Raw genomic sequence first — 25,341 nt, forward strand, 5'->3', positions numbered from 1 at the left:
GAAAAAAAGTGCTCCAAAAAGTAGGTAGTTTCTGGTGGGAATTCCCAGCAGGGCCCACTGAAAGAACTCAGCTATTTAAATAATGAGGAAATGCTTTGTGAATGAGCTGGACTTGCATTTAGATTTGGCTGTAGATGAAAATGACTCAACTGGGATTGAAACTTGCACTGGGAGCCAATGTATATGACATGGACTCAACTCTGATCCAACTCTGACTGGATGCCTGGCAGATCCAGAATAATATCTCTGTATGTTTTAAACAAAATGATATAAGACTGATTTCTATGGCTACTGATACATCTCAAACCTGGTCAAATGTGATCATCTAAACAAATGAGTTTTTTCAGTGACACATGTGAAACGAACAAGCTCATTGGTCACCTATGATTTACAAATGAAATCCAAGTTATCTCAGATTCGTTCATTGATTCTGCAGAAACCTGTAATGTATTTCAGCCCCTTGTGATTTTTTTCCCCCTTTATTATATCTGCTACGGATAGACCATGCATGTCCCTGATTGACTAATCCACCTGTCAGTCACAGTGACCAGACTCACATCTTCGTAAAGTTAATCGATTTCAAGTCTCTACTTAAACTGTTTGCTCATTTGACCTCTAAACCCCAATGTACTGAAAATGATACATGCAGTTTTTATTGTAGGGGACTAATAATACAAAAAGAAGGCACTGTTGTGCAATCTCCAAAATGCAACAAAGTTCTGTAAAAACTGAAATTCTTGACGGATTTAAACTATTCCTCTGTGCGTGTCCCAAACTCAGATTCACAGCTGCTGTTCACTTGTGTTCTTTTTAAGATAGGACTGGTCTGTTGAATTTAATGTGAGCCCAACCTGGTGCCAGAGGTGTAGAGTGACTATGGCATCGGGCCAGTGCACAGCAGCCCTATTGGGTAACACTGCATTCCTTACACGCTTAATACACGCGACCGCCACCACTCACTGTTAATGAGCAAACTCCAGGAAGTAGACCACACCAAAACACAGCGCAATAAGGTTGTAATTTACAGCTGCCTATGGAAGAAAGAGTATTAAATGACAGGGGAATGATAATGGATTTAAATGACCATAACACTGGTCAACACTAAATTTATTGTCTAAGATTTTTTTGCTGATTTAGGATAATTTTGATGTGTTGAATCCAAAAATCACATTGGTTTTGCTCAATCAGGTCAATGTTCTGAACTAAGATACATATTTGTTTTTGGACGATTTTGTTTACATGTATGAGTATTTTCACGTCATATGATGCAAAATTCTGTTATATTTCTCGCTATAAACAAATTCTGAAGATTTTGCATGTGCTAACTTATGACTAATTGTTTGTTTTTTTTATATTACAAGTTAATGAAATGGCTTCGACTAGAAGATCTTGCAAAAATAAGCCTGACATATTCTGCTACATCTGCGGTGAATACACCAATGTTCCTAACAGGAATCAAGTCACAAGTTTCATAAAGCGTGCTTACCATGCTTATTTTGGTACTAAACTTTGTGACCAAGATGAAGCTTGGGCGCCACACATGGCATGCAAGTCATGCACCGAGTATCTGCGTCAGTGGACTAAAGGCAAGAAGAGTTGTCTGAAGTTTGGAATTCCCATGGTTTGGAGGAAGCCGACATCAATAGCTACTTCTGGGCTATTGATGTGACTGGGATCAACAGAAAGAACCGAAGCAGCCTCAAGTATCCTGACCGTGAATCAGCACGTCGTCCTGTAGCTCACTGTGATGAAATTCCAGTACCTGTCTTTGTACAAGTTCCTGGCATCAGTGACAAAGATTCCTCCAGTGTGGTTTTAATGATGATGCTCCACATCCTTTTTCTCAAAAGGAGCTAAATGTTCAGGTTTTTTGAGAATCTGGGATCACTGAGTGATGAGCAGGTGGAGAGATTCCATCAGGACATAAAAGAGATGGAGACCAGGTATCAGGGATGCAGTCATGATGGCTGATTACTGTTGGACTCTGAAGAGAGACATCCCTGCTGCTGAGCATTCAAGGGGTTCATAAAAACAGAAGTTCATGTCCTGAATTTTGCACAATGATAACGTAACGTTCCAATTTACATGTACTTACCTTTATCAATTAACATAACGTAACATTTAATTAATACATTCTGTTAGAAAACTGTTTTTTATCTCCTAAAACATTTTTTTGATGAGATATATTAAAGAAAATCAACTGATAATGTCACAAAATTGTAATCAATTTAGTCAGAAGATCTGATTTTTCTAAATCAAATTAGCATAAAAACCTGACGTGACTGAGAAAAATGGATATCATTTTTGGATTCAGCGGTGCTAAATGGTCCTAATTCAGTTGAAAAAACACAGACAACTTTCAAAACTGTTTTTGTAACCCGGTGTAATGCTTTATTTTTACACTACTATTTTCATAGGGTTGTGACTGAATTTGACATAATAATACGGAGCAGTGTTGCTGTAGACTATATATAAAATCTACAAAGATTCTCAAAATGTGAGTACTTCAATTGATTTATAGTTGTAGCATTTCTTTAACTACTGATCCACATTTTGCGGTCTTTGTGTTAATCCTTGTTTAGAACTATGGTGATGGTGTCTTGGTTTAGCCTTGACTAGTCCTGTTATAGACCTGATTTAGATCTGGTGAAAAGCCAAATAGTTATAGGTGGTACTAAGTGCATAAACTAGTGCTGATCTACTGAAATAAAACCCAACTATGAACAGAGAGGGCACTCTCTGTTCATAGTTGGGAAAAAGAAAACTGGAAAAGAAGAAAACTGCAAATTTAAAAAACAGCTTGCTGTGGAAACCTCTGGACATGTCTGTAATGAGGTGCTTCATCATATCAAGGTCCTCCTTTCCCTCCGCATAGCCTTAGAGACAGCCGCGTGTGGTGGTTAATGTTTGGACACCTTTATCTGTTACTGATTGTCGCTCAGAGCTCCATAAGTCTGTGTTAAACATTAAACTCTGTTCAGACCTGGCTCCATACAGATTAATTGCAGACACTTTTATGGCTGTCTTATATATATTTCTGCATATTTTAGTTTTTTATTTATTTAAAAATCGTATTAAATAATCTATCCACAATTCCCATCTAAGCATCTTTTAGTTGGTTCACTTTATATAATGTTATTTTTTCAGGCAGGATTTTCAACCAATATCGATCATCTCCAAGCCAGAATTAACTTAATTTACCCCCACATTGACCAGTTTCTCAATATTTGGGGTGCACAATGCTAGATAAGGGGACTCATCTCCAAATCTTGAGCTATAGGCATGGTTAGGACTACCTTTGTAGGCACCCAAATTTTACAAAACCCAAACCCACAACATTGCCCCTTTTGTTCACAACTGTAAAAGTTATAGCAAAACTTTGACAATACTTTTACTTGAGTAGTATTTCTATCTCCCTTATTAGTTCCGCATGCTTCTTTTGACTGTAGTGTTTTCCCCTAACTGCCCACTACAACTCCAAAGTCAAAGTTTAGCAGCATCCTCCACTTATACATGACGCATTACCCCAAACCATTTCATTAAACCAGAGTAAAGCCATAAGTGCATACCATCACAGACTGTGTCAAATTGTAACTCACCAGTTTGTCTATGCCCTCTTCTTTCATTGCAGTGTTATTTGACAGTTAATCATGTTTCAGCAAAATTCAGTTTCTAGATTTGTTTAAGAGCACAGATCATTATAATGGAAAAACTTTTACAGTTTTACACTAAAATAAATGCAATGTTAAACCTATTACCTTACATATATTATTACATTTTCATACATAGTAAACAGAAATAGAAAAAGATGACCTATACTTAACGATGCCCATTGTGGGTCTGAGATATTATTGTTTTGCCCATAAGGTTTCACAGTATGGCATTAACTTTTCTTTTCCAAAATAGACAAGCAGGTGATGCCACTAGGCCAGGGGTGTCAAATTCACTTTCACCAAGGGCCACATCAGCAAAATGGTTGCCCTCAAAGGGCCAGATGTTACTGTAAGATTTAGTTACATTTATACTGTAAGTATAAATGTAACTAAATGCAACCAAATGTAATGTAAAATAAATAAAACTACTTTTTAACTTGTTGTTGAACTGTGTTTCTGTTTTCAAGTTACTAATATTGCATATGCATTTGCATAGATGTAATATATATATATATATATATATATATATATATATATATATATATATATATATATATATATATATATATATATATATATATATATATATATATATATATATATATATATATATATATATATATATATATATATATATATATATATATATATATATATATATATATATATATATATGGCTGTGTAACTACATATCTCATACCTTTTTAATTTACCTTGTTTTTACAGAAAATGACATGACGGGCCACATTTGAGTTAGACACATGCACACTAGGCCAAGATACAGGTCAGATTTGTGGAGAGGCGACCTAGGTAGAATAACAAGGTAGAAGTAGCTCCATGCCCTACACAAAATGCTGTTTGGGGGCTTGAGCAATCCATAATACCTTTGATGAATCCCAAACATTGAAAGCAAATAATATTGTCAACTGTCAACTCCCTATCATCAGTCTTTTGAAAATTACAAAACACTAACATAAATGTTCACAATTGAGAGCTCTAGTGTATGTGTGCAGTTTGCTGATAAAAATGACTCTGAGAAACTGCAGTGTTAGTGATATTGTCCTGCTTAAATGGGCTGTCCTCTGATTTGTGGGCAGTCATTGGTCAGTGGATCATACAGCTCTGTGGTTTTCTCAGGAGCAGAAGATTATGGGATATGTAGTTCTTGGGAGACAGGACCTAAAGGTCAAAGGTAATATACATATTTCTGGTGTTAGCAATATCACCTTCAATGCGATTCAAGACCTTTTTTATTTATCCCTTATTTATTATAGTCAGGCATCAATTCTACAAAAGTGAGGCAGAGCGGTGTTATGCGTGCTACCATTCCTTTAGCCATCCTGGAGCACAAGTATCTTTTTTATTACTTTCTTTTCATAATTTCATGGTGAATGAACATATGCTTTTTATTTAAATTCTGCTAACATATTGGTAAGAGGCTGGACTTTCTGTTATTGTTAGTAGCTCGTTCATTGTCACAAGACTTGATACACACTTACCTGAATATAGCCAATTCCTGTCTTACGTTTCTTGCCTCCTAATTGAGCACCCTAAACAGTGGCAGCCTGCTAGGTCCCCATAATATTGTCTCACCACAGACGAGCCCACCCTGAAACCTGAACTCCCACTTTACGGATCAGGGCAAACTGGACCGTGTTGGAAACAAGTGTAAAGCGTGCAGTAGACAAAGGCTGTTCACCTGTGCACATAGTGACTCATTATAGAGGTACTTCTGAGGTGAGCCAAGCTGTCAAAGTTGTGCGAGAACATGCAAGCAGGGCCGTTCCCCTGAACCTGAGCCCGGATTGGGTTTCAGGTCTTTGTAATGACCCCTCTGTTACATTCCCCCATCCCAAAGAGTTCCAATCTGTTGGACATCTGCATGGGACCACCACTGTTATTATAGATAGACCACTGGCTTGGACACGAAGCTCAATCCACTTTCTCTCAACCCCTTCACCTGTCTCTTGGGATGCATGGAGGCCCGGGACCTCAGTTAGTTGAGAAGCCTCGCAGTGGTCCCAGGAGGGGGAGGGGGGGAGGCTTTTGTTCCTGTGAGTTAAGAGTGGTTAAAAAGGAACAGGACTTAACAAGTTTCACTTTGGTGGTTCTTTGTACTAACTTAACTAAGCTTAACAAACACACTGAAGTCAGGGCTGGGAAGCTTTGTTATATGACTATGGTCCAAGTCCATAAAGTGAAATAATATGGAAAACAAATAATTTTCAACTGCTGAAACAAAGTTTGTCAAACAAATGAATAAATGGTTTGTTGAAAACAAAAGGCAGCTATGTCAGTCTCATAGTAAATTTCAAACGTTTGTGATTGGTGTGTAATTTTATTGGAAAATAAGGCACTATTACATTTGGACAAAATTACGTACAATCCAAATGTCTAAGGAGATATTTATTCAAGCAATACATCCATAGATCAACCTATATTAAAAAATCACTGGTTTTGCATTACATCTTACACTGCTTGGACTATGGTATATGAATGCAAATGAGATGCTATTTCAACTTCTCAAATGCAGCAAGATCCAGTTACAGCTCTGACCAGTGCATACCAATGTTGTGTCCTTGAGCAAGACACCCATATTGTCCTGGTGTGATTGGTGGTCTTAAAGGGGCCGATGACTTCCATTGCAGCTGTAGTTATAGAAAAAGCTTAACTCCGAAAAGAACAATTAGGTGCATTAACAACTTTGAGCATCTGACACTGAAAGATCATGCAATATAATTATGATTATTATGTTGTGTTTGTGCTAATTTTATACATGATAAGTGACTTCGAGTATAGTTTTTTTTTATTTGTTAGAATACACACATCATTAGAATACACATTTCTGGGATTCCCTGTGTTACTTTTTAACATGTAAAAAGATTACCAGGTGAAACATGCAAATAAAAGAATGTACATTTTTTACATTTTTTCATAAAAGATGTGTTATTTTATAGTACATCTCACATGTCACAATGTGTTTTTCACTGTCCCATTTAGTAAACAAGGCAAAACTTAAGTGATCAACAGCTAAAAGTGCTTTGTATTCATAAATTCATGAAATAATACATTCAACAAAAGACAAATGACAACATTACACAGACATTTCTGAATTACAAATGCAAATCTGTAAAACAGTGTATACATCAATCATAAATCATTAGAATAAATTATAATTTGGTTCAAAATGGGGATTTCAAAACAGTGCAACAACTTGATATTTTTGGGCCAGTTTCTTTGGCAGTTGTGACATCCTAAGGCAGTGTGACTTTTGTTTTTCATAAACAATAAATAGCATTTGAAATGTATCTTATGGGCAATGCTCTCTGAAAAAAATCTGCAGTACTTCAGCACTTTTTACACTCTTAAAGTCAGATTAAGAATAAAAACTATACCATAAATAAACATGTAATAAATATAAAAATTAAGAATATTGAAAAAAAAAAACATTAAAGGTATGACAGTCAGTATATCAAACAATTCAAATGAGGTCCAAGGCACTATTGTAGGCAGTATGAACAATTCTAATACACTTTTTAAGCTGAGCAATTACTATGGAAATCCAGTTTTACTGAGTGCATACAGTTTTAAGAAAGCGATCACAAATAAACCTCACATTTGTCTGTAACTGGTTAAAAAGCAAAACCCTGCAAGGTATTTGTTAGTTACTAGAACATTGCAATCTTATGTTTTTTTGTTTTGTTTTTTCTGGGTAACACATTTAATTATCCTTAATAAAACATTAACCAAGACTTAATAATAAACAACTTGTTCAATAGGAATGATTCAGACTTAGAAACTACTTAATGAAGGTTAAGGTACACTTTATTGTGCATTTGACCCATGTCAAATGCAGAGGGCCTCTATGTCGTTGGGGCCTCTCCTGTAGAGCAGTGGGCACCACAGTGCAGTGCTTGGGGACTTATATTTTTGATCTTTCAGTCCCTCAGACCTTCCTCAGGTATGAGGAAGGTCAGTCTTAACCTTTCAGTCAAGTGCCTCTCTCCTCTGATGCATCTGTCACCCAGTCAGGTGTGCAGAGTCTACACAGAAGCAAACTGGAGGAAACCCACAAAAACACAGAGAGAAACATGCAAACCCCAGGGATCAAACCCGAAACCTTGCTGTGAAAGCACACTCTTACTAAACTTACTCATAAAATCTTAATTAGTTATGACCTTAAGTAGTTATGAAGCCTGAAAATGAATTCTTAATAAAGTATTTGTTCATTATAAATAAAGTCTTTGTTTATGCTTTATAAAGGCTATTTAAGGTATAGTTATTATGAAGTAGTACCATATATTTAGTAGTCTATTCATTGCATACTAAAATTGCCTATTCACTTTCTATGGCCGGTCTCGGGGCACCCAGGTGAAACTGCATCGCCCTTTGGTGTCTCTCCTCACAAATGCTTGACCATGTGGGAAACTATGTGTTTTAAGGCTATGGTTGGGACTCAAAGACATGCTAAACGCCAAAACTGGTCTACTGCTCCTCATCAGACTGGCGCCATTTTGATTTGATTTCTTTGGAGTTGAACAGAACTTTGGCAAGAAGTGCAATCTCTCCATTGGACTATAGTTGATTGTTGTATGAAAAGGCAAAGGCCATTGACTAACTTCTGGTTGGGATTTTTCCATTGTAAAGGATATATTTGGTGACTGTCCATTTGAATATGTATAACAGGTTGAGTTGTAATCTTTAGAACTTGAAAAAACTGTACTTACATTAGCAAACCCACTATCTTTTCCATCTTGGTTTTCACTTGGGTTTGGGGAGGCTTGAAGCATAATGGCAGTGATAGGTGACTGGTAAACATTACAGCTGTCAGTATTGTGTTCTAATGGTGAATGATAATGATTAGTGATATTATTATTATGGTCTGCCCCTGTGTCTATAGTGTCTTTGTCCTTTAGGCCCAGGGTTTTAAGGACCCACAGATCCAGACTGGTTTCAGATGGTTCAGATTCTGAGCAGATTTCGGCCGTGAGATTTCGACAGACTCTTTTAGAGATGGGTGGAGTGAAAAATGACAAGTTTCTCTTCCTCTTCCCATTGGCACACAGCGTCTCCAAAAGAAACAACAATTTTAATTACACAAAAATGTTAAATTTTCTGGTTTTCAAGTATCTTTCAAATTAAACCAAACCTACACATGGGTTTCAAAGTGATGAAAAACTAGAACCATTGTCATAACAGTTATACATACAAAATATTATATCTTTCAAATGACATCCATATATGGGAAAAAGTTATGCAACTTAAACTAATATTGGCAAGAAATTGAATAACACAACATATTTTTGAGGCAATATGTATTTTTTAAACTGTTCTTGACACAGTAAAAAAAAAAAATCTGTTCATTGAAGCTTCACTATTTCAAAACTAGCCACAAAACAGCACTGTTCAAGTTGCTAGCATGACTGACTTGATTGTGTACACCCTCACCTTGGCCTTCTCCTCCAGGTCCTTTACAAGCGATGAGTTCAAGAACTGTCTGAGTTTTTGGTTTTCTTCCTGGAGTCGAGCCAGTTCCTCTTCACGCTGCAGAAGTGTGTCATGCAGCTAAAATACCACAAACACTTATTTAGTTATTGCACTAATGTAGGGTCATTGTAAGTGTCTTTATTCTCAGATTGACATGAATTTAACCCATAAGTCATAGGTCTACCTGTTTGTTTTTCTGTAGGTGAGGAGACAGCTCTGTCCACATTGCACAGGAGACTGAAGGGGCATTGTTCTCAACATAGCAGGTTTCTGAAAAGACAAACAAACATTAAATAAAAAATTGTATAAATGAGTATATAGTTCAGATTTGGAATGTACAAGAAAAGACAGTAACACCTGAAAATAATCTTCTGTACCAAACTACGACTACTTTTGATAGTTTTTAACAAGATGCCAGTATTGATTTGTTAAGGTTAAGGTACACTGTATCATCCCCATAAAAAAGTGTCTTCTGCATTTGACCCATCCTTCAAAGTCATCTGTAAATCTTGAGCTAGGGTTCCATTAGCTTAGATCTCTTGAGAATACAATGCATTGAGAGCAGGGACACTTCACAGTTCACACCACACAGGGATTCAATGTAAAAGTGGTATTCCCCTGATAGTGTCTGAGCTGTCCAGAGGAGACACTGGGGACTTTGGACATCCATCACAGTAAATGTGTTTAAAGTCTGGTTTGAAAGGGATCTAGGAACAGTGACAGGTGAGGTGAAAAACATTGATGACCTGTTACCATGATGGGAGGGGAGGTGGTGTTTTGTCCTTGAAGATTATTGGTTAGAAAAAAGAAAAATGGACATTGAAGATGAGTGATTTTGAGTGAGGTTACAATGGGTGGTTTTGCTGTTGCTGTTAAAAGAATTTGAACTGCATATAAAATGAATGATATGTCTTACCTGGTTACAAGCCAGTGTTTATTCCTTTATTAACTCATTAATTTCATCTAGAGGGGCATTTTTCATAAGTCTAACCCAAATAAATACACAAATGTTAAAACTTTTGTGTCATCAGAAAAAAATCAACAAAACAAAAGAGAAGACGATAGGGGAAGATTTGTATGTTATTGCGTTTATTCATGTTTTTATACTTAAATTTTATGGAATAGCATCAAAGGAGCAAACTATTGCTGGGTTTCAGATGACACCAGAACATTCTATAGGCCAATAATATGTGATACAGATTGGAGTAGCTCAAATGAATATTGTTAAAATGCTGATTTTTGTTGTGATGCAATGGGTTTTTGAGTCAAGTCACTAATAGAAATAATTAGGCACAGAATTTGTGAGTTTATCTTTTAAATGCTGTATTTCAAAACAAGGATAAGGGAAACTGTCTTTTGCTCCCAATTTGGAAGTATGGCATAATCACATAGTTACATGTTTTAGAGATGAAGTTAGAGACCTCAGGGCAGTTTAGATTTGGACATGAACTGAGGACAAAATTGTGTGCGTTTTCATTCAGTGACCTCTAATGGATTTTAGATGGAACTGCAGCCTATTTTTATGCAGCGTGTGGTCAAATGGTATGGACTCAAATCTAATGCAGGTCGGTCTAAATAAACTAGCTCTAACAACTGCAACAACACCACGAATCACGTCAGGTCTTATAGGTCATATATTGTGTCCTATATGTCAATCATTCAAAAGTCACCACTGAAAGCGTTTGTTTTAAACTCACCCCAAAGTGCAGACACCTCGTGCCGACTCTGGCCCAGGTCAAAGGGGTCATGGGACCAAAATGAGGCCAGTGTTTCCATGGAGACGATAACAAGCAAGCCAAAAAGCCTCTAAAATCTGTTGACGAAGAAAGATTTACGTTTCCATGTTATAATGCAGTAAATTCATTCATAAAAGTGCGCTAATAGAGAATTTGAATTTTTGAATTTTTCATATTTTTTTGTGGCTGGTGGCAATGGGATTTTATCTAGATTGTTCAGCCCAGTAGCATGAGAGCAAAATAACCTAAAATGTTCATCTTTTGCAGTAAAATTTTCATAGGCTATTTTTTAAATCATATTTTATTTCGTCCCGTTTCCAATATCATTCCTAGTTGCACGAATTCAATGAAGAGCAACTGATCTGTAATCCTACATCAAGATCAAGTGCATGAAAAGCAACGTGCAAATTTGCAACAAACAAAAACGTCAGATTAACAAACAGAGGCCTGTTGTAAATAATTCATTTGAGTGCACAAATGAAAGCGCACGTTTCTTAGAATGCACGTTTCTTAGTCAGGCCTGTATAGTATCGCCACATTTTTCTATGTTATTACGTGTTTATAAAGCGTGCATAGAATGTTGTTTGTTTGTTTTTTTTGTAGTTTTTTAAAAAATTCAAAATTAGATGCAAAATGTCAGTGATACAAAACTCACTTCAGCTCAGTCTCTCTGCGCCGTGTGCATCTGTGCGTCAGCGCTTCTCTACGCTCCAAGCGAGTGCTGCTCTGAAGAGTCGCGTGCGGGTCTGGATGAAGTGAGCCCTCCCGAGCAGAGGTGAAAGGGTTCATGTGCATGGGCTCACTCTACTCTGCTCACTGGCCAATCAGCAGCGAGGGGCAGGGTTGGAGGGGAAGGAGTGACAATTCTGCAGATGGGTATCACTTTAATTCAAACAATATATTGTTTCACGTTTGATTTTTGTTTGTTTGTTTGCTTCCCTAGAAGAGTAATTTGGGGGTTGCTTGGTTAAATAAAGAAAAATGGTCAGAATTTATAGAGTTTTTTTGTTTGTTTGTTTGTTTGTTTGTTTGTTGTTTTTTTTACTTCAAGGCACTCAAAGCACTTTACATCAAGGAACCACTGGACACAGGAGGAAAAGTAGGTTACATGTTTTGCCAAAAGACACAATTACAGTTTTCAGCTGTGGGAGCTGGAATTGCACTACCAACCTGTGGGACAGGGGATCGAGCTGATGAACTCTTTCTGTCTAAATGTTGTTTTATTGGCCTGCCAATTTATATGCAGCATTCATTAAAAACAAAATACAGATTTGTTTAATGTGCACTGCCCTGTTAAATAAACCACATAAATAAAAGGTGCAAGCTTCTCAAAGTAAACAGTGAGGGTTAGGACAGCTGGTTCAAATATAAAATAAGGTGTTCTTTGAGAAATAAAAAAATAAAAAAATAAAAAATACAACTTAAGCTAAAGTTAAAGTATAATGTGTTAGTTTAAATGCAGAAGTGATTAGCGTCTAATGCTCTGAGACCACATTCCTCAATTCAAACATTAACAAGACACAGACACCACACAAAGATGGGCCATAGATCAGACCAGATGATTAGAACAAATTCAATGTCAAATGTGGCCAAATACAAGGATTAGTGACAGAAAACCCAACAATTCCCTTCTTTGATTACTTAGATAAAATGTGAGGTGATTTAAGATTTCGACAAAAACTGCATCAAAATTAGGTCTAAACTGAGACTTATTCTGGAACTAAACCTGGACCACACCAAGCGTATACCAGGACTAGAACAGAACCAAACCAGGTCTACATCAGAACCGAGTCTACATCAGAACTAAACTGAGCTCAAGCCAGGAGCAAAGAAGAACATGCATGAATGCATCCTTACATAATATATATAAAACTGGTATGAACTTTTATTCAAATACCAGACTTACAAAAATGATGTATATTACTTGTTCCAAGCAGACATTTTCATCTTTATAAACCTTTTTGTGGGCAGCACATTACAAGAAATAGACCATGACATGAAGAGTATGTATGCACATTTACAGTAGCAAACTAATTATGCAAAATCAAATTTTCAGAGCTTTTAGCCATGTTATAGCCCAGTTGTTTCCCCTTCCAATTTACCCTCTTGAAGTTGTATATGAAGCGATTCATAAATGTTTGAGTAATCTTTATACTCATGTATTCAAAGAGTCCAGTCCTCATTTTCACCACCACTGGCACATGCCCACTGCTCTGTATTTACTTGGTTCTCCAATTTTATTTTCTTAATCGGAGATATGCATAGGATTCCACAGATTTGTGTAGTTATTTTTGCACAAATGAAAAAAACAAACAAACTGCTACTTGCTAGCATATTGTGCATTGGGAGTCATTTTAGATGAATATTTTTTCATTTAATATTTAAAATTGCCAAATTATAACATCCTGTGATGTGATAGATTACAACTATATAGTAGACTCAAAGCTGTGTTGGTAACATGCTTTCTCAGATCAAACCCAGTGCTGAGTTAATCCATGTTTAATTTAATGAACAGCAGTTGTTTCATGGCCTGTTTAAAGGAGTAGACACTTGCCCAGCCTCAGTCTGTCCTGGGACTCCAAACCCTCACAACAGTCCCAGGCTAGTGCCAGGAATCAGCCGCCCACAGAGGAGGACACAGGATGCCAATTAAGCATTAAATCTGACTTTTCCCATTAAGTCTTTGTGTTTGGGAAGTGATTGTTGAGGGAGGTGCCCACCTGCAGATACCAGTGAAGATAGCGCGCTACACTACCCTGCTCAGTGTCCAATTTAAATAAAAAGAAGAAGAAGAAGAAGAAGAAGAATGCATTTATTGTCACTATACACATGTACAACACCATACACATGCACAGCGAGATTAAAAACAACTCACCCTCCAATACAGACAGACATGGGACACTACAACACAATATAACTAAGATAGCTAGTGCCCGACATTAAGACATGTAAAACATTTAAAACACCCCAGACTACAACTCTCAACAAAGTCAAAAAATACCATTCATACAGACCATTGTGTACCTAATCTTTCATTATTGATAGATTTTTTTATTCTGCATATTATATTTTTCTTTACTATTAATATGCCTTCATTCTATGCACCAAACATGTTTAGTTGATGAATTTGCCTTATCTGAAAGTACTATCCCAATCATATCACTGAAGGACAATTTGCTGTAGAAAATCTCTTTCTACGCACTTTCAGAAAAAACAAAACACATTTTTGGTCTTACAGCACTGAATGGAGAACTACCTGCACTACATTCCCAACCTTGAGGTCAGGAGTAAAATTCTGAACCACAATTTGTGTCAACAAAGTTTCTGAGAAAGTTCCAGTACAGAGTTCTTTGGAAAAAGATCCAAACTAGACAGCGTGAATTTGAATTACTTAATAATTTTTGAATGGGTGGCATATTAATATTTTCTCTAATGTATTTCATAACATTGTAAAGCATTACATTTTCTTTGACATCTTTATAATAATGGAAGTAATACTGTTTTTAAGACAGTAGCTTCTCAGGTAGGATGTTAGGGTTGCCAATGTATCCACAGTCAAAATAAGGGTGCCCAATGGTAAAAAACAACAGCAACAAGGCAGTTCCAAATTAAAACATTTCAATAGGAAAACAGGGGTGGAATTTTCTTCTTTCCACTCCTTTTTGAGCTTAAATAAAAAAGTGACTTTTATACTTGTATGTATACTTACTTCTCGTGTTCATTAACCTGCTCCAAATGAATAAAAATTTCAAAAGTACCTAACTATAGTTGAAATCAACACCACGCCAAATCAAGGACAAAAAACATTAGCGGATTGTCAAGCATAAAACCAAACAAACATTTTCTCATGTTTGGTTTATAATGAGCATTTCTTTGTTGATTGAAACTTGCCAAGATGAAAGCCCAGCTCCAAAAATGCCCTTTCAAAGCATAAAGGGTTCTGGGAGTTTCAGTTTGTGTTGTAGTTTGGGACATGTGGTCTGACAATGGTGGCGTGTGTGTTTTTACTCAGAGGGTGTGAGGGGGCTGGATCTTCCCGCTGGGACTCTGCGTGGACCCCATCACATCAGGATTAGACCAGGATTAGACTCATGTCTGGCCCGGTCTACACCGAGTTTACCAGCTGGACCTGTTCAGACTTGGTTAAGTCTTTATTCATCCTATAAATTCCCACTTATTGTAGGGGGATAACATTGTCCCCTGGGTCCACTTCCACTGCTCTTAAAACTCCACAGGCTCCTTCTCATATAAAACTGCACTTTCTCTACTCTATAAAACTTCTTATTCATTGATATGATGGTTTATTGATTAGTGAATTGTGTTTGGATATTACCTGATTGATCACTGGAAAATTTACCTATATTGAACTAGAACCAGGAAGTACGAGCACATAAGTCCTGTGCTGAGGTCTCTACACTGGCTTCCTGTGGCTCAGAAAACAGACTTTATAGTAACTCTCCCTGTGTACAAGTCTCTCCATGGCATAGCACCAAAGTACATCTCTCACATGTTAGGGTTACATGAACCATCTTGCACTCTGAGGACCTCAGGGACCGACCTCCTGCTGGTCTCCAGAGTGAGAACTAAACATGGGTCATCAGCATTTCAGTTTTATGCAGCTAAAACCTGGAACAGTCTTCCTGAAGTTGTGAGACAGGCCTTTACTTCGACATGTTAAAAACCAGGCTCAAAATGTTCATCTTTAGCTGTACATATGACTTAAGGGTTTTTTATTCTGCACTCTTCTCTTTTAATGTTAATTTAATAATAAATATTTATGTTTTGATTTGTTTGTATTGTGATTTTAATGTCTTTCCTATTCTGTAAACCTCTTAGAATGGATTTGTGTATGAATTGTGCTATACAAAACTTACCTTGCCTTGCTTTGCTTTAATTCACTTCAATATTGTGATTCTGAGTGCTGCTATCTACTAAGGCCATATGGTTAGATTTCTCTTATTATTATTGTATTTATTTTGAATAAGTAATGAAAGATGCACTATGTAACTTTTCTGAATGAGTTTCTGCCTGCTTGTCTTCATGGAGAATCTATTGCTCTACCTAGAATATTCCACAGTATAGTTCTTAAATGTATCTTGCGTTTATTCAATTACATGTGTTTTTATTGCTCAAACATACATTAAAAGAAGCATGCATTCTACAGTGAGTGGACAAGCCTATCCACAGACCTGACCTGTACCTTCAAATGTTTCTGTCTTTGGAAATATGTGTAAGTTTAATTCCATATGGGGAACATGCCAGGCAAAGCAATGTCATCTCCATGGGAACAAGTAGGTCAAATTCTGTAAAAAAAAAAATCCAGTCTCGTCTAAACTAGTCTAAGACAGATATGGTTTTCTTTTTCCACAGTTCGGATCATTCCAATGTTCAAATCTTTATAATTGCTTTTCATTTTCAATGGGTAAAATATTGCATATTAAATCTCTAAGTACAATCTGTGTCTAATGATAATGATACAAATTTGCCATTTCTATCAGAAATTCACTGAACATAAAACAGATACCAATTAAAGACCTATGTGTAATGCTAAAGATCAAACCAAGTCAGTTATGGTCAGCATTGTTCTCTCCTCATCTAATGATGGAGCCCAGCACAAACAAAGGTTCACAGTAGGAGCGGAGAGAGGGGTAAAAGTCATGTTTAGACTAGAGGTGTCAGTCTGTCTGGCCTCGTCATTAAGATCTCAGCAGGGGGCGGAGCCTAGGGTCCAGGGGGGCAGGGCCACATCTGCTCAGAACCTGGTTAGCCTCAGGTAAAGCCCACCTGTGGATGCTGCACTGAGCTGAAGGCGATCAATAAACATAGGGGCTATCCATGGGTTTCAGAATGATGAAAAAATAGGACACTTTACACACAAGGAAAGCATATTTCTATCAGTTTAAACCTTCATTTAACAAAATAAAGGTGTTGTCATTTATTTCTATTAGTTTAATCACATCTATTGTGTAATTTAGACATGTTTTGGCCCTTACTAATTAAAAAACATTCATTTTGTCTTCTTTTATACATTAGCAACTTGGGTTCTTTGTGAAGACAATACAGTAGTAGATGTATTTACCTTGTTGACAAGTTGCAGCTGCTAGCCTCACCCATTTCCTCAGTGTTGACTATTACATTTTAGCAATAACAAATATGCATGAGTGCTTGAATGCTGCTTTTAATACTGAGGGTGAATGAAAGTACAAAGTTGAGCATAAAGCCCATGCACTCATCGTTGCAAACCAATAGGCTCTATGCCCTGTAGGCCAATAGGGGTCCTGTAGGGGCTCGGGCCTAAGTAGTATATGTCCAGATGTATTTTTCTCTGTGATTGCGAACCAAGTATTCTATCTTTGCTCTTGTCTTAGGATCTAGTAAAATAGGCTAGTTGCCATATAGGCCTTTAATAACTATTTAATTCAATTTCTAATGAATTCAAATTATCCAAGAAAACTCAGACAGAGGAAAACATAATGATCATTTTTGTGAATTTCATCTGAACTTGAGCCAAGCCTGGAGGGGCCACAACACCACTGTCTGCATGGAAACCAATGTTTGTAGTAAAAACAAACTCATTCATTCATGACTCCAGTGGTTATTTATGAACAAGAGCCAAGGCAGTGCAGACAATGGACTCTAAGTGAGGAAGATATTAGCATGTCTGCTTATACAGTATTATGTCTACTTACACCATCCTGAACAGACACAAAACAGTGATTTGGCTTCATTATAAGGCTTTTAGTAGAATTTGACCTATGCACCCCTCACAGGAATTCTAGAACTCAAGAATACGTAAAAGTGATATGTATTTTCCCTGCAGTGGGCTAAATGCAAAAATTAGGTACAGATCTTTGGCCTTTTAATCTTCTGAGTTATCTTTTTGTAATGTTTTGTACCCATATAGAGGGGTATTAAATTAGGTTAAAAACAACAACAACAACAAACAAACAAAACAAAAACAAAACTTTGGAAACCACTGAGTATAATAGAACAAGTCTGTTTTTAAGATATCTTATCAATATCTTTTTTTTTTTTTTTTATTGTACAGAGACTTTATGGACACCCCGTGTATTCTATGTAGCATCAGAGGGACACGTAGTTCAGTTTAAGAACGTTTTTTATTCTGTCCAAACGTTTAGAGATAAAATTGTTAAAACCACTGTCCATTTCATTTTGTGCCAAAGCCATTTAAAGCCACGTGAATGTAATCTGAGGACAGCCCAATGATTGCCTCCCATCAGTGTCAAAGTGACGGGATTATGAGCGATAAAAAGACGCCGTGTTCCTGTCAGACTAAAGGACAAATCGGGACACCATAAAAGTTAGACCATGCATTTATAAGAAGTAGTACAACACTTTGGTTCTTCTTGATGCAGCTCCTCCACGTCGAAAGGAGCCAGCTGAGGTGGCTCGGGCATCATTATTTATATTTTGTTGTATTAATGTATTTTATTCTATTTTATTCTCCTATTTTACTGTTTTAGTATGATTTTAACTTGTTTTAATTTGATTTTACTGGAAAGCACTTTGGTCACCTTGAGTGTTGTAAAGTGCTCTATAAATAAATGTTGATTGATTGATTGATTGATTGATTGATCTGTTCGGGATGCCTCCTGGTCTTCTCATGGGGAGGTGTTCTAGGCATGTCCGAGGAGAGAGACCCAGGACGCTCTGGAGGGACTATGTCTCTCGGCTGGTGTGGGAAGTCCCTGCTGACTGTTGCCCTCGCGACTCGGCCCCGGATAAGCGGAAGAAAATGGATGGAGGAGAACACTTCGATCAGACAGTTCCCTCTGTTTTTCAAATAGATTTTTTTTTTTTAGACATGAAATATTGTTATGATGTATTAAATGTCATGATAAACTCGATTTTGATCCTAAGGAATAGACTCGCCACTCAATACCGATTCCACAGCACAATTGCAATTAAAAACACTCTTTATTTAGGGAGTAGGAGGTTTTCGACATAAATTGTAGTACTTTCTTTTATATTAACATGAGGCCTTATATCTGTGTAATCTCTCGGTCGTCCAGGTCCATAGTGGTCCTATGTGGTTTTATACACCTCAAGATCATTCTAATGTTATTCAGGAAAGGTTTCTGTCCTCTGAATGTGACTTCTTAGTGTTGATATGCGCTCAAATAGGTTATGCACTGTTATGTTTTAATATTTTGGCGAAGGCAAAGACAAAGACACAGTTTTATGAGTCTCCCTCTTGTGGTTAACGTTGCAACAGTAGATTTGACCAGATACACGTGTTTTTCATGAGGTAAGATAAGGCCTATTAGATAATTACAGTAACTAATGCCTTGGATGTAAAAAAAAAAAAAAAAATCAAAGCAGTTTATAAGGCAATATTAATCTTGGTGGTGGCAAGCTACATTGTGGGCACAGCTGCCCTGGGCTGCCAATCTGTGGCAGCTGAGTAACACAACAACAGTATTTTTTATATTTTATTCTTTAATCACAGAAAAAAAATAAAATAAAATAACTATCAGTGTTGAGTGACTTAGTCTAAAACTGTTTGACCACAGCCCTGATTCACTGTGACAACTTTGTCATATTTATTGTTGGTGAGTTAGTTGTCCACTGGGTAGAGCATAAACCCACTGAATGTGTTGCTCTCCAGTGTTGTGCAGATTCTGCGTCCTGACACAAGCCGGAGGTAAACCTGGTTTCCCTTCTCCAGCAGCAGGATCACATGCTGAAAAGAAAAGACAACACAATACAAGTACAAAGCATATGTGAATGAGGTGAATGAACAGAGCGTGTCATGTCAGTGGTTTAATATCACACCTGAGTGGCACTGTCCTGGAAGTCTTCTCTGTTGTTCTCCCAAACAGCCACTACTGATCCCCCCTCCGCAACTAGCTCCACCTAAAGAAGCAAAGAGCAGATTTATTTTACATATGGATTTATTACACATTTAAATGGACCTATGCAGTTATTTGTTTTGAATGTTTTTGTTTGTATTGTACTGTATTTTAAGAGCTCATGAAAAAGAGAGCCTGGTACTCTCATTGAACCTCTCCCTATATAAATAAGGACACATTGTGTCCAGGTTCTTTAGATAGACACAAATGTCTATCTAAAGAAACTGGGAATGTATTTTTCTGGGAACCATAGACTGTTTAAAAAGTGGAGTGAGTGTGACACCCATGGCGTTTGGCTACAGTCAAATGAAGTTCATCAAGGTTAGAGGCCATAGGATGAATTTGGAGTAAAGTTGCATATTTGGAATTCAGACCACAAGTATCATAGCAACCAAACAGCCAATCTGGAGTGAAGCTGTTGAAGATAATGCCGCTTCCCACCCACACCGCTGGTTTAGCAGGGGGCGGTGGCTTAGCAATACTGTCAATCAAACCTGTTGCTAACGCTAACAGAAGTGACCTTGGGGAAAGAAGGCTCGTGATTTGTCTGTTATAAATGTTCATATCGAGTTGCGGACACAAATAAAAATACCAGGATCATGTAGAGTTGGTCAGTGTGGACATTTTAAAACCAAAATGATGAGCCTGATAGAAGCAGTTACAGTGAGAGGGATGATAGTTTCCTAATGTAAAGTGAATCGGAGCTGATGAAGCCAAGTTGATGGTCACTTCCTATTTGGAATACAGACCCTACCTGGCTAGCTATGTTCATTTAACTATGGAAACTAAAGGAGAATTTAATTTGTGAAATGGGTTAATCCATGGCTAATGCATCTCTATGGACATTTTGCTAACCACAAAGATGGTGGATGTCTCTCTTTTTTCTCTTCTCATCTGTTTTTCCCTATCTTCCTCCAGATGAAATGATTATTGCTTAGTGAGTTGTTACCTTGTGATACATAAGCTCAGTCTCTTTAACCAATGAAGTAATAGTGAATGAAAACACATAGGCGCCGTTTCTTGGTGCAGTAAATGTTCCTGAAAAAATAAGAATAGAAATAGCATCATTGTGTATTGATTTGTTTGAATCTCTAATTCAATTCTATGATTCCACCTTTTATTTTTACTTGATCCATTTATTCATTCATTCATTCATTCATTCATTCATGAATTGTTTATCTTACATAATAGTTTGTCATATAGATCTTCACTAAATTCATTGATACTGGAACATTTAATACCAGATCACATGACTGCATAAGTCTAAGGACCAGCTGCACCAAAACTGAGATGGGAAAGAAGGGTTTTAGCTATTTTGCGTCACAAAAATGGAATACACATAACTTTTATTGAAATTATACTTATACTGTAAATTATACTTGAGTAGTTTTCATATACCCTATTTTTATTCTTACTTGAGTAGTATATTTTACAGTGTAACAGTTCTCTTACTCTTGTTATAAAAGTTTTGGTTAGTCTTCCTACTATAAGTAACCTTTATATTATTAACGATGTGAGCATTTGTGGCTTTTGCTCCTTCAGATATGATGTACAATGCATTTTTGTGCTATATTCTTTCACAGTTCCAAATTTATGTTTATGTTATGCATTATGTTGTCCATGCATTTACTCTACTGGATTATTTTAAGCAACAATACTTTTTACTTGTGTGCAGGTATTAATAACTCTACCCCCTCTTGTGTAAATCAGTTCATATTTGAGTTGTATAGTGTCTTACCCAGGGCTTTGTTGTATCCATTGTAATCGTTGAGCAGGACCTCTCCAAAGGGGATGGGTACATCAATGTTGAAGGGGCCGAAACAGGCCATGCCACCAGTGAAAGACGCAGTGGCAATGTTGTTCTTCATATGGGCCTGGAATGCTACTTTCCTCTCAGCTAAGTATAAAAAATACACATATTCAGATACTTTCAAAAAATATGAATCAATTTGAGGCAAAATCTAAATTTTAATATGATTCTTAATTTAGTGATGCAGTATCAGTATGTCTAGGTGCAGAACAGGTATACAATATTTCCTCACAAAACATTGACAGCGCTGTTTTTTCTAACCTCCTGTTCTCCACGGAGATGTTTTATTTGAAATGTTCCACAAAACTGCATAAAGCTAAGAAATCTCCATAAGAAATCATAGGAAAACTATTTGTTTGGCTAAGGTTGTAATGGGGTTAGTTTATATAATAAAATATTCAAACAAATATAATAACAATTTTACAATTGTAGATAACAAGTTGTCTAAAGTTGGCATTTTAGAAGTCAAAATGTCAAGATATGATTAGGGCAGAAGTAAATGAAGGCATCTATGAATAAAATAGACAGAAATCCTTTAAAAAAAATGTAAGTAAATTTTAACTAAGACATTTTGATTTGAACGTTTTGACGAGAGTGACCCCATGTTTTGACATCCCAGTTTTTGAGCCCTGTGTCCCATGTCCCAGTATTCATCCAAAACCACTGATTTGTCCCAGTTTTATACAAGAAATGTTACAGGTGTAACTATTTTTGACCAATTCGATACCTGCCAATGGTGAAGAGGGGACTATATTTAGGCGGTCAGTATATAATCCCACAGATTATATATGGACCAGTCAAGAATGCACTATACCCAACTACTAACCTGGGTGTGTCCCAGTTTTACACAAGAAATGTTCCAGGTTTAGCTATTTTTGACCAATTTGAATTTTGAATTTCTGGTCACCATACCTTTAACCATTACATAAACAAACATAGGCCCCATATCTATTAGCCGTACTTGTGAGCTCCTGCACTTCTGTCTTGAGCTTGTTGATTCTCATGTAAAGGTCCTTCATGCGTTCATACACATAGTTCTCAGTCTGATACATGTCACTGGCTCCACAGCAGCAGCTGCGCTCAGAGGTGAAGGCACAATCACAGTTCATCTTAGCACAGGTCAGAGGGGTGTTAAGGGTCACTGATTGGAAAAAAGAAAAAAAAAGAAAAATTACTGGGAGTTACTCGTTGTTAAATTGTATTCTCTTAATTTTATGTCCTTTTGTAGTAGTTGAAGTACTTTTGACAAGATATTCTAGGTCTAGGTACAGCATATACCACACTGAGGACACCTAAAAATTTACAAAAAACAGCAAAGATAAAAAAAAAAAAATTAAATAAATAAATAAAAAAAAAAATAAATAAAACATTGTTAGGATTTTTTTTTTTTTTTTTTTTTTTAAATATCCAAATTACAACAAGCAAGATGGTCTCATTTTAAGTCCAGGTTTTGTGTATTTTAATAACAGTAACTTACATGCCACCTCTTTCAAACTTGCAATAGCAGAAACCTGGCCCTGCACCAGACCAAGGAGAGACAGCGCTCCCAACAGGAAAAAACTGGACATCACGCTCATCTGGAAAAGAGCATGCACATTCATTGTACTTAGTTTGTATTATTTACATATTTAAAGTGTTGGTTCATGCTTCTTTGTAAAATGGCTTGTAATGAGCCTTTTTATCTTTATTACTAACACATAAAATTCCACTTGTTACAATTTGAGGCATCTTTTATATTTCATTATATATATATATATATATATATATATATATATATATATATATATATATATATATATATATATATATATATATATATATATATATATATATATATATATATATATATATATATATATCCTTCAAAAATATTTGCAAAATTTTAAGATATGTTTTATTTTTTGTTTTTATTTTTTGTTTGTTTTGTCACACTTTTATTTTTATAAGGCAATGCATTTTACAGTGATAAATCAGTAAATTGTAAAGTCACTGATAACTTGTCATGAGGTACGTATCTCTGCTCCTGTTTTGCCTCCCTGTGTGCTCTTCCCCCTCCCTCACCTGCCTGAACCTGGAGCTGGGCGAAGCTCCCGGCTCCTCCCGCGCGCACCTGCTTCCCATCTGGGTAATTATCACCACCTGCCATGGATAAGAGGAGCTGGGAGAAGACACTCGGTGCCAGATCGTCCGCGTGTCAACGTGACTATTCTTGCTCTGTTTTTGCATTCTTGTTACTTACCTTTTTGATGCTAATTGTTGTTTGCTGCCTCCGAGGTTCTGGTTCTCCTGACCTCCCCAGCTCCTGGTCTCTGGTTCTGTTCCTGACTCCGCGCTCCTGCTCCGGTACAGTCAAACTCCTAACGTTCACCTCCCTGTCTCGTCCTGGACCCCGGCCACTCCATGCCTCCGGTTCCGGCTCCCGCTCTCCTGTCCGCCCTGGCTCGGCTTCCTCTGGTTCTGTTCCCGGTCCTGTCTTCATCCCACTCCCCGCGGTTCCCTGTTCCCGTCTCAACTCCCCCCGACGCGCCCCTGGGCCCTCGCTCGCACCCTGTTCCGCGACGCTTGTCGGATTACTGGACTATTGTTTGATATTTTCACTAACTGTAAATAAAACACTGTAAATCTGCCTCGAGTTCTTCACCTCTTTGGTCCACCCTACACTGGCATTACGACATAACTTTATGAAGTTGAACTCAGATTATTACAGTGTTGTTACAGAATTGATTCTTAAGCACCGGACAGTTTAATATATGTATTTTCCCCCCCCCAAAAAATGCCAGTGTGTAACCTTTTATGCCTCTCTCTTATAGCAACATTTAAAAATATTTAGCAAAGTATATATTTAAGTATATTAATCATATTGAATAATTATCTGCCAATTATAATGTATGAACTTACTGTTGTTCTCGATCTTCGTTCTTCTCAAGCTATTGAGTTAGTTGATCCCTCCTCTGTTTCAAATGTTATAAACATTCAGTGACGTTGACTTTTCCCCAGTATTTTCTCATGGACACGCCCCTCAGTTTAACATTAGCTCCACCTTCACCTACTCAGGTATCCCACCTGAGCATCAAGTAACAGGTCACTTGTTTTTTAGTAGAAGTCCATTCAGAATTAGTTTTATTTTGAAATGCAAACTTTTTCATTGTCCCGTTCACAGGTAAAGTTGGACATAAAAGCTTTTGTGAAACCGCGGCGTTCAGTTGCAGTTTTAGCTGAAAACATTGATCGTATCAGAATGTCCTATATACCAACCAGTGGAACAAAAACAAGTATGGGAACTAAGAACTGTTGCTGGCCCTATTTGAAACATGAATTGTCAGTACATGCTTGGCAAGATATCTATGTGATGCCCCCAGACAGTTTTATCAAATATTCCGATGTTCATTCCATTGTTCATGTGTATACAGTGTAGGTTATGTCAGATCAGCTTTCAAAAGGTGAAAGTGTTCAAAGTTTCAGATAGTGCAATGACACGAATAACAACATGTGGTTATCTAACTTATGAGTGATAAAAATTTAAATGACTATGATATTGTTTTGAGAATGTTCAAGAGTATGGCATTAAACATATCTATCTTGCAATTGCAGATTTTGTATTGCTCAAAAACATAGATTTTCTGTCAACCTGCAATGTTGCCTCTATGGAGATAGATACATTTAATTCCATACTGTGGAACATTTGAAGCAATAACCTATCCATGGAGATAAGCTGCCATCAGAAAAGTTGTGGAAATAACACTGTAATTTTGTCAGTTTTATTCATGGGTTTCAGCTTTCTG

At 36.9% G+C, this 25,341-nt stretch overlaps 2 protein-coding genes across 2 annotated transcripts; both read right to left on the reverse strand.

Moving 5' to 3' along the window:
• Positions 1-7,999: 7,999 nt before the first annotated feature.
• gmnc (geminin coiled-coil domain containing) lies at positions 8,000-10,916 on the reverse strand. The gene is made up of 5 exons (XM_033976560.1): positions 10,838-10,916; positions 9,325-9,410; positions 9,102-9,218; positions 8,381-8,722; positions 8,000-8,179 (listed from the first exon to the last, which is right to left on the reverse strand). Exons 1-5 carry the CDS (start codon positions 10,914-10,916, stop codon positions 8,000-8,002), a joined length of 804 nt encoding a protein of 267 aa, XP_033832451.1.
• Positions 10,917-19,404: 8,488 nt separating this feature from the next.
• On the reverse strand, positions 19,405-23,130 carry cbln18 (cerebellin 18). Its single transcript, XM_055226027.1, has 6 exons — positions 23,037-23,130; positions 22,521-22,700; positions 21,488-21,646; positions 20,699-20,787; positions 19,673-19,753; positions 19,405-19,580 (listed from the first exon to the last, which is right to left on the reverse strand). The coding sequence occupies exons 1-6, from the start codon at positions 23,125-23,127 to the stop codon at positions 19,455-19,457; spliced, it is 726 nt and encodes a 241-aa protein (XP_055082002.1). The 5' UTR covers positions 23,128-23,130; the 3' UTR covers positions 19,405-19,454.
• Between the last annotated feature and the right edge of the window lie 2,211 nt (positions 23,131-25,341).

This window comes from Periophthalmus magnuspinnatus, chromosome 13, assembly GCF_009829125.3.
Source record: "Periophthalmus magnuspinnatus isolate fPerMag1 chromosome 13, fPerMag1.2.pri, whole genome shotgun sequence".
Lineage (NCBI taxonomy): Eukaryota > Metazoa > Chordata > Actinopteri > Gobiiformes > Gobiidae > Periophthalmus > Periophthalmus magnuspinnatus.

Excerpts from the sequence above, each read along its gene's own strand:
- gmnc (XM_033976560.1), bottom strand. The coding sequence starts at position 10,916 with ATGGAAACACTGGCCTCATTTTGGTCCCATGACCCCTTTGACCTGGGC. Across the intron at positions 9,411-10,837 it reads CGAGGTGTCTGCACTTTGGG|AAACCTGCTATGTTGAGAAC; the intron begins GTGAGTTTAAAA and ends TTGTCTTTTCAG. Across the intron at positions 8,180-8,380 it reads AAGATAGTGGGTTTGCTAAT|AAATCAAATCAAAATGGCGC; the intron begins GTAAGTACAGTT and ends TCAACTCCAAAG.
- cbln18 (XM_055226027.1), bottom strand. The coding sequence starts at position 23,127 with ATGTCCAGTTTTTTCCTGTTGGGAGCGCTGTCTCTCCTTGGTCTGGTG. Across the intron at positions 20,788-21,487 it reads TGGATACAACAAAGCCCTGG|GAACATTTACTGCACCAAGA; the intron begins GTAAGACACTAT and ends TTATTTTTTCAG. Across the intron at positions 19,581-19,672 it reads TCCAGGACAGTGCCACTCAG|CATGTGATCCTGCTGCTGGA; the intron begins GTGTGATATTAA and ends TTTTCTTTTCAG.